General features: G+C 38.6%; 1 protein-coding gene across 2 annotated transcripts; it reads right to left on the bottom strand.

The window, feature by feature from the left end:
- Positions 1-1,225: 1,225 nt before the first annotated feature.
- LOC110886230 (auxin response factor 19) lies at positions 1,226-8,931 on the bottom strand. 2 transcript variants are annotated; one of them, XM_022134007.2, is made up of 12 exons: positions 8,455-8,931; positions 7,920-8,038; positions 6,072-6,170; positions 5,789-5,845; positions 5,543-5,698; positions 5,314-5,398; positions 5,118-5,208; positions 4,871-5,035; positions 4,637-4,759; positions 2,359-4,117; positions 2,026-2,216; positions 1,226-1,612 (listed from the first exon to the last, which is right to left on the bottom strand). In XM_022134007.2, exons 1-12 carry the CDS (start codon positions 8,510-8,512, stop codon positions 1,474-1,476), a joined length of 3,042 nt encoding a protein of 1,013 aa, XP_021989699.1. In that variant the 5' UTR covers positions 8,513-8,931; the 3' UTR covers positions 1,226-1,473. The 2 variants fall into 2 exon arrangements, with proteins under 2 accessions (XP_021989699.1, XP_021989698.1); XM_022134006.2 differs by having other exon boundaries at positions 5,543-5,701.
- Between the last annotated feature and the right edge of the window lie 514 nt (positions 8,932-9,445).

A 9,445-nucleotide genomic window follows, 5' to 3' on the forward strand; every position in this document is an offset into this window, starting at 1 on the left:
ACCATCACTTATGATCATTATATATTGATCATCCGTATTGATAAAAAGGTATGAAAAACTCCTTAAGAACACCAACACTAAAATTCTCTCTAAGGTGATCCATCAACTCAAGGTACCATAACGGGAATCATGGCCTTATCTTCGTCTTCAAAGATGACCACTCCCACAAGTAAGTGTCTCTAACTTGGTATCTATATTTACGTTATGATTAAATAAACATGATTAGGTTCTATATTTTGACTCATGTTTATAGATATAATCAACACTTTTGATATGGTGGTTAAGTTGTTATAGAAAATGTTCAAAAAAACAAAATAGTAAATGAAGATAAAGGATGATTTGGATAAATCTCTTTTCTAAGTTTCTCCCTAAAACTCTCTTTAACATACATGAGTTTAAACTTTTTGTATAATATAGTGACGACGGGCCAGTGGGGAAGCCTATTTTACCCGTTTTGGACCATTTTTCTGGAAGCCCAATTACGCGTAGGCCCACAAAATAGAATTGCCTTGTCCACTAAGGTTTCTCTTCCTTTTGTAACGGGCGGGAAACAGCTAAGCAAGGGGAGCAGAGCTCATTAAATGCCCGATAAGAAAAGGATCTCGTCTGAATTACTGTACTTCTCCGGCTGGGCATTAATTAAGGGGAACATCTCACCGTTGGGGGTCAGACACGTGTCTGCACCCCCCGAGAACCCTCAAAAACCGTTGGATCACGTGTGGAAAATCCCTAACGAGATAGGAGCTGGCTGTTATATAAGAGAAGACATCAAGGAGCTAAAGCAGGTATCATCTCCGGCATTCCCTCATTTACTACACCCTCATTTACTCACCTCTCATTAACTTCCGACCAACATTCCCCCATATTTAATACACACACATATTAATTAGATTCACACCAAAGAGGAAACCTTCCGGTGATTATACTCATCGGAGGAAGCTCCTCTCATCTTCCGGCAAGTTTACTTACTCTCACGCCGGAGCTTGGTCACGGATCCCCCTCCTAGGGTCCTCCGTGGCGAGGCTAACGGTTTGCTCTTTTGTAGTAACGAAGATAAAGGCTCTTGACGTCAACGAAGATCCATCTAACGTCAGCCGGGAGTTGGGTATTCGACAATTATGATTTTTGAATGGAGTAGGTTTATAGTTTATCCAAAAAAAAGTGCAACGTTTTTGTGATTTTGAACATGGTTTCAGATTAAAATACATTTACCAAAACCTTTGTATACACTTAAATGATCAAGTATGTTGATATGACTTGAATTTTTCACCATAATAGGGGTTCAAGAGCTCAACTCTCTCATAATCCGTACTAATCGTAGCGACTAGACATGATTAAAGTTTTACAACTACGCATTTGGCTCATTAGATCATGGGACCCATTCATGCATTAATAAGAACACGGGTGGGTCCGTGGTTGGCTAATCCAACATTTTTAATAGAGGTTAAAATTTAAAAGTAGGAAAAACAATCTTTACACCTGTCCACCACCGGAACTGCTACAAGCTTGATTCGGAACAACACCATTGCCGCCAAAATCTCCATCCAAACTCAACTGCTGGACTTCTTGTGGTGATAGTATTTTGATGCAGCGTACACAGTTTACAAACTCCCTGAATTCACACATAGAACATAATATGCAATCAGAAATATGATTTTAATCTACTAGGGGTGTCAGTTTTCATTCATGAATGGATCGATTCAGATTACATAATGTTAACGGGTCAAATGGGTAAAAAGAACCTCAGGACGAAAGTCACCTAATGTGTATTTAAAATGCATAAAACTTCTTAAAATCAATTTATTAAAAAAAGTAACATTATTGTTGAAATAAAATGTTAGTTGTAAGAATATTCAGCACACAAATTATTTAAAAATAACTTTAAAATATGGACGGAACTTGGAAGATATTTCTGGTCAACCAGACTAAACCCATCTGGAAGCGTGCCAAAAATGTAGTTTTTGACCCGAATATGTAATGAACCGATTACCCAACCCGTCCAAATTAAGAAGATTGTGGACTTACTCCCAAGGGTCATCCCCAACAAGGAGAACATCACTCTCGTGATCCACGTAGACAAGTTTCCAGCCAATTCTTTGCCGGTCTTCCAGTTGACCCTCGATACCAAACCTTCGGGCCAGGTCTTGTTTAAGCTCATCATACCCTGAATATGCAGTAATATCAATTGATCTTCCAACTGCCCCTCGTTTGTAGACCTACATTAACCCAAAATAAATATTTTAAACTCTTAACAGGTTAAATAAGTGACTTTTTATGCATAAATCATTTTCTTCAGAAAAATAAATAGTAATAGTAAAACAGTGTAATCATATTTGACATGTTAATTATTTATCGAACCTTGGTATACGTCCGCATTCGCTGAAATGGTTGTGGTGGTGGGGCCCAAACACCATTATTTAACAAAGTGCCATCATTTATAGTAGAATCAATGGAGTTGAAAGTCATATCTGGAACTCCAAACGACTGGGAAACCATCGACGAAGAGAGTTCGGGTTGCGTATCTTTAACGGGATTTTCATAACTTGAAATCAATCCTGCAGAGCTGAGATTATTTTGAAACTCTTTATCAGATCCCATCATTCCTTTTGTGATCAAAGGATCAGGAATCATCGATGACATGTTTACCCCAAACGGGATATCGGATCTCGGGTCATTTTGAACTTCACCATCTTGAATTGTGTCTCTAAATGGCAACGGTTGGGAGTCGAAAGACAAATGATTAGAGTTATGAGGTTGCAAATGAACATCGTTTTGAGAAAGACATACTGAAGTAGCTGATGATGAGCTGTCCAAATAATCTAACTGGGCCCCACCAAGATTCTGCTGCAAGTATGTCTGTGGAGCTAAAAACCCTTGATTTTGAATCTTGGAGACATTCACAAAAGGTTTCACTTCTTGTTTGTTTCCGTTCGCAGATAATGTCTCCAAACCACCTGTATTTATCAAATTGGCGGAAGCCTGAACGACTTCACTACCCATAGTTGTCCTCTGGAAAGATCGACTGCTGATCATAGACGGGCCCACATTAGGGCAGTTATTAGTTGAGGGTGATGTAGAACATGATGGGACATCATCACTGCCTATTCCTGTCAATAAACTGCTGCCATTTGTCGAGAGCGGATTAGATGTCATCAGGGTGGGTCCCGTCATCTGCCCCGGAAACTCTTGTAGAACCTTTGGTTGCTGAGGAAGATGTGAAAATCGAAAACTCGACATCTGTTGAGGTAGTGATGAGACAGGCGGTTGAGATGGCGTTTCCGTAATTTGTCCTTGTTGTGCTAAAAGCGATTGCTGCTGCTGATGAAGCTTCTGTAGAAGTTGAATCTGACTTTCTGGTACTTGTAACTTTTGACTAAATTGCTGATCAGGAATTTGGGATGGCAACTGGATTTTCTGTTGACTTTGACTTTGACTGACAGACATCATCATCTGCTGCTGCTGCTGCTGTTGTTGTTGAAGTTGAATAATATTTTGAGACTGAATCTGTGCCTGAACTTGGTTCTGAGTTAGTGTTTGACTTAGGTCAGTCGATTGTTGCGGCTGTATCATTACGGCTAACGGGTTTGTGGTGGCAGGTTGAGGTAGTTTTTGTAGCTGTTCCAGCTGTGAGGTTGACTGTTGACTTATTTGACTATTGAGACTATTAAACTGAAGGTTATTCTGAGTAAGCATTTGCGGTCCACCATAGTTTTGCAGAACCGAACCCATCAATGGGTTCAAATAACCCGGTTGGATTTGATTAGCCAGAGATGGGTTTTGGTTTTGCTGCATGTTCATCCACTGGACTAAGCTCAGGCCCGTATTCTTCATTGACACATCTTCACCAAGCCACGGCATTGTTCTCTTTAACATGTTATCAAGATCCGCTGACTCATCACCTAACATTCCGTCTTGTCTGGGTCGTTTTGTTTGGTAAAAGGGTGGGGTCGGGCAGATGAAAAACGGAGCGGTAATCGGCTCAATCTCCCAAATCGATACACGGTTACGCCTTTCACCCGCAGTTGCCTCATCCCAGCCAACTTGTAGGTTACGCCATTGCGAGTTCTTCCATCGAACACCATCGAGATCACTAATACCAGTAATAGCACCCATATACCTGCAATAATGTTTTTCACTAAAATATTTAAACCACAATACACAAAAACGAAAGTAATTATATTTAAGAGTAAAATGCCATTTATGTTCCTGAGGTTTGGCCAGTTTTGCAACTTTCGTCCAAAGGTTTTTCCGCATTTGGATCCAAAAGGTTTGAAATCTTGCCATTTTCATCCGGCTCGTTAACTCCATCCATTTTCTCCGTTAAGTCAGGGGTATTTCTGTCTTTTTTGTTAACTTAAAGGGCAATTCAGTCTTTTTCAGGGGTATTCGGTCTTTTTACATAAAGTGAAAAAGACCGAATTGCCCTTTAAGTTAACAAAAAGACGGAAATACCTCCGACTTAACGGAGAAAAATGGATGAAGGTAACGAGCCGGATAAAAATCGCAAGATTTCAAACCTTTTGGATCTAGATGCGGAAAAAACAAACCTTTGGACGAAAGACGCAAAACTGGCCAAACCTCAGGGACGAAAATGGCATTTTACTCTATACTTAATATTTAAAAGTGACTTTATCACCTTCTTGTTCCCGATTCTTCAGTCTCGAACATCATCCGGAACCGCATGCCAAGAGATATCTGATTACTGCAGACTGCTTTATAGTATTTGGCTAATGGAATTACAAATTCTGACGGGCTAGTCCTGTTGTCGAAAAATTAATAAACTGAAATGGATATATGGGTTTGCTCAAGTGATTTGTAACAACGATAATGCTCAAATATGTAATTATAATTTGAAATTAATTTAGTTTACCTTGGATTATAGAACACAGTAAAAGGGCTGTTGTTTGCAGCTGCATGGGCAGCAGCAGCTAATACGCCAATATGCATACTATCACTGGACAAAACCGACGATGATAAATTTGCTGGTTGTCTGTTAGCTCGTCTAATACCCAAAAGAAGCTGCTGTTTTTCATCCCTGTTGTTATATAATTATAGATTAAGCTACTGAGTGTACTTAATGCATATATCAGTTATAATACATAAAAACAGTGGATTACCTAATAAACAAGACCGAGTCTCCTGCAAAAAGCCTCTTCCCACTAACAAAGAGACTCCAACCGGTTGTAAGCAAGTGACGTTTTGGTTGACCTGAATTTTGAAGAATGATTTGGTTTCAGTATTTCTTTAGTGCGTTTTATTACATACACTATTGATGGATCGCCTTGCTTTAAGAAAAAAACAAGCTCGACTCACCACGATAGATATGGCGAAACGTCCACACATTGTCGTGTAAATCTCTGGCCACAAGCTCTTGTGCAGGCGGCTGCATAGAAAAGTCCTATGGAAAAATAAAGAAAAATTGACTGTCATCACATAAAACATCGGTGGGACAAAACTGTTTTGGGTTGACCAGACACAGCCCAGTCACTTTTGACCTGCCCAAAAAGTTGACCTTTTGACCCATTTTGCCACATGTACTCACAAGTTGTGGGAAGATCTTTTCAGCTGCCCGACGAGGAACCGAAAATCCTCCATGAGTGCTTGTATCACTTGCGGTCAAAGTTTTGCAAAAAAACTCTGTTTGTGGCTTGTGTGCTTTCATTAGCAGATCTGACCTCAATAATGCTTCTCTATCAAACTGCTAATAAATATAAACAATTATGTATTTTAGTCAGTAACCTAAATTTAAGCCCAGAAAATTACAAAAGTCCACAACTTAGGTCCATACCGAAGGAACGGGTTGGAGCGTCATCTGAGCATATACTTCATCGGTTTCTGTATCAGCCTAAAAAATACACTTTTTATAACAACTACAGACCAGAGAAATAGCATATACAAAGTCAAAATAACATCTTTTTTTACTGCTATTTGGCATAAGGATCTTTTCATCTATTTTTTGTCAACCAGGATGTTTTGTTTCTTTTTGCTTTTTTCGCAAGTATATTGTTTTTATTTAAACAAAGCTCTAAAAGTAACTCGTATTTAAACGTAACAATTAAGAAGAGGCATACATGCAATGAGACATTATGAAGGATGCATAACAATTTTGACTGAAGATTCGGATAGCTTGGAATTTGAGCATCCACATCCTTCTTCATAGATGCAGCAACCTGAAAACATGCATTATAACAAAATATTATTTATCATTAATGTTTGACCATAGGTCAATATCCAAAATACCATACAAATGGAATCTTATGAACCAAAGCACAATTAGTTTGGAATGCTCGTGCAAAGGTAAAAAAGGTCTAAAACACCCTTCAAATGATTTTTTTTACTACATACAAGAACGTCAATACTTTGGAACAATAGTGGGTGAACTGGCAAGTGGGTCCTGAGACTATGGAGTGTGGAACTGGAGGAGGGTAGTCCTCAAAGGATGGTCCGCCACATAGACGTCCACGTAAGCAGGTGTGAGGATGGGCCTAAAGGGGATGAACCTAGGGTGTGGGGGATCAGGGATGGGCCTCAATATATATATGTGATTGTATGTATATGTGTGTGTGCGTGGTATAAAGAAGAAACAGGCCCGGCTTCAACGTCTAGGGGATGACGGAGACGACGGGGACGACCCGGGGGGGGGGGGTGTGCAGCCCGTCGCCGCTCCTCGACGCACCGGGGACGAGCCCCGTACCAAGTAGTCTGAGGAAAGCATATCATATGAATTATAATACTCTGCAGTTTTTGCGCCATAAAGGCCAAAAGAGATCAAGACTTGCATTAGCTAAACCTATGGTAGTAAACTAAACACCAAAGAAAACTTGCAGAGAAGATAGTCCCATCTCACCAACCAGTACCATATCATGTGCATTGTACAGATCTATCATTAACTTCGACAAGACTTTAATGCCCTTCTGTAATAACAGAAAATAAATGTTTAATCTGAAAATATTATTCCTTTTACCCTGTTCAATTATATACTTATAGGGCTTGTCTAACATAAGCAGCATTTAATGAACATGAACTCCATTCACAAATGTTAGTTTGTATTGGTTATCTCCTAGTTTTTTTTATCACCATTTAATATTATATACATCTAGTATCTTACTTTCTATCAAATAAATGACATCTTTTTTTACTGCTGTGAAATTAACGCATTTTACGTAATCAAGAGTTACTTGAAACTAAAAGGATTTCAGATTAAACTATAATACATGTTAGGAAGTGAATTGTACAGCTACACACCCATATAAACAAATAGCAAGATTCTAACCAAGATTTATCTACTTAGGTAGTTAGTTAGCTACTTGTTTTCCCATAAACTAAATTTAACTACTTTTCCAATCACCAAACTTTCCAAATCTCCAAAAGTCGTGTGGCTTAGTTGTTTATAAATAAAGGTTGAATAATATTCATAACAATCCTCACTGTTTTGCTCTTGTTTTCTTCCCTAAAACCAAAGTGGATCTATGGATTATCCCAAAGTGAAGTTTGTGATACCCTAAAACCATCTATAAGAATTATCCAACTTTGATCCTTACTGATTCTCTAGCCTCATTCTATCACTTTTTTCCAACACTTTTCCTGTGTTTTTTTATAACCAGCTACACATAGCACAAATCTACAAAGCATTCTTCCTTTCTACTTTTCTAGGCACTAAATAGTTGTACCGTACAACTGCTCAACCAAAGTTAACCTAATTGTACGACACGCATCAACACTTGTACAAATCTTCCTTCACATCATTACATGTTACCAATAGATACCAAAAGGAAGAATTTCTTCGAAGAAGAACTTTAACAGAATCACTAACCAAACGAAAACGACGGAAACCTAGAAAACTGTTACAGATTCGGCTCACGTTAGTCTACATCGGCGCAAGATAGCAAAAAAAAAAAAAGCACAAGTTTAACTTAAACCTGCTCACTGTGACCTTGGGGAAAATAAACGACATGTGTTCCGGCTGCCGGTAAGTTCACCAGAGGTCCGGCACAAGCTTGCCATAGCTCCGGATTTATTATATTATTCTTCTCTCCACCTATTTCCAAAATACAAAATAATCATAAAGTGATTATGACAGATAACGAATTTTTCACACTAATTTCAGAAAAATTAACTGAAATTAGTTACAGATTCGGCTCACGTTAGTCTGCGTCGGCGTAAGATAGCAACAAAAAAAATACAAAGATAAAAGCGCAAGTTAAACTGCTCAAACTTTTCACACGAATTTCAGAAAAATTAACTGGAATTAACTACAGATTCGGCTCACGTTGGTCTGCAACCGTGCAAGATAGCAGCTAAAAATATTAAAGCGCAAGTTAAACCAGCTCGCAACTTTTCACACTAATTTCAGAAAAATTAACTGAAACTAATATGAAAGTGTTGATAAATACTCAGAAACTTAATTCAATTAGCCATTTAGGTTACCGATGAGAGAGAATACGTTAATCTGACCTTCGCCGTTACTCGCCGTTAAAATTGAACCGGAACCGTTAGTCGGCGGTAGCTTCATTGCTCGTTGTTCAAATCACCGACTAAAACCGCCGGAGATTCATCGGAGTTTTTATCACTATAATCAGATCAAAGTATCAAACTGGCGTTAATTGTTATTGTTATGCCAGCTGTCAGAACGGCGATTCGGGAAAAAACGCCTGAAAACAGAACACCGGCGGTGTTTTCCGGCGAATTACACCGGAAACGGAAAATTAACAGACAAAATGAGGTTTATGAAGGTCGGAGACAGTTTAATAATAGAGAGATTGTTGCACATTTGCCTCGTTTCTCTCTCAAGAAAGTTTTTGTTTGTATATATCTGAATCGCTTTTTGTGTTGTAAAACTAAAAGCGTGTGTGTATATGTCTATGTATGTGTATGTATATGTTTCTCTCTCTTCTTCTGTGTGTGTGTGTGAAGACAATCTTTCTCTCTCTACTGAATGGGGGAGACTTGCAAAGAAAGGGGAAGGGGGGGCCTGTGGAGGTTGACCAGAGGAGGTTATTTTAGTAATTTGGTGTTTAACTATGGTTGTGTTTAACCAGAGTATAATAATATTAAAATGGTTCCTTAGCATTACCAAAAGGGAGGTGATTGATACGGGGATGTATGATGTTAAACATAAATTCCATTATTGTCGGAGCGTTAACGGGTATCGGAGGCTACCCATATTTACAAGCTATATCCGCCCCTGTTATCATCCGTACCTTGTGACGGGTTCAAAACTTATATAAAAAAATAAGCAAATCGTGAACGTAACGATAAAAAAATCACATCGTGATGGTATATTCGAAAGTCACGGAAAAGTTACATCGTTATATACGAAAGCCAAGTTATTCGAAAAAAATTCACAGCAAAACGTATATAAACTTATTTAGAGATGAGGGCCGACCGTTAAAAAAACGTTTAAAACAACTGGTCGGTATTTTTTATGTCTCTTTGATAGAGAGAG

Source organism: Helianthus annuus, chromosome 10 (assembly GCF_002127325.2).
Source record: "Helianthus annuus cultivar XRQ/B chromosome 10, HanXRQr2.0-SUNRISE, whole genome shotgun sequence".
Classification (NCBI taxonomy): domain Eukaryota; kingdom Viridiplantae; phylum Streptophyta; class Magnoliopsida; order Asterales; family Asteraceae; genus Helianthus; species Helianthus annuus.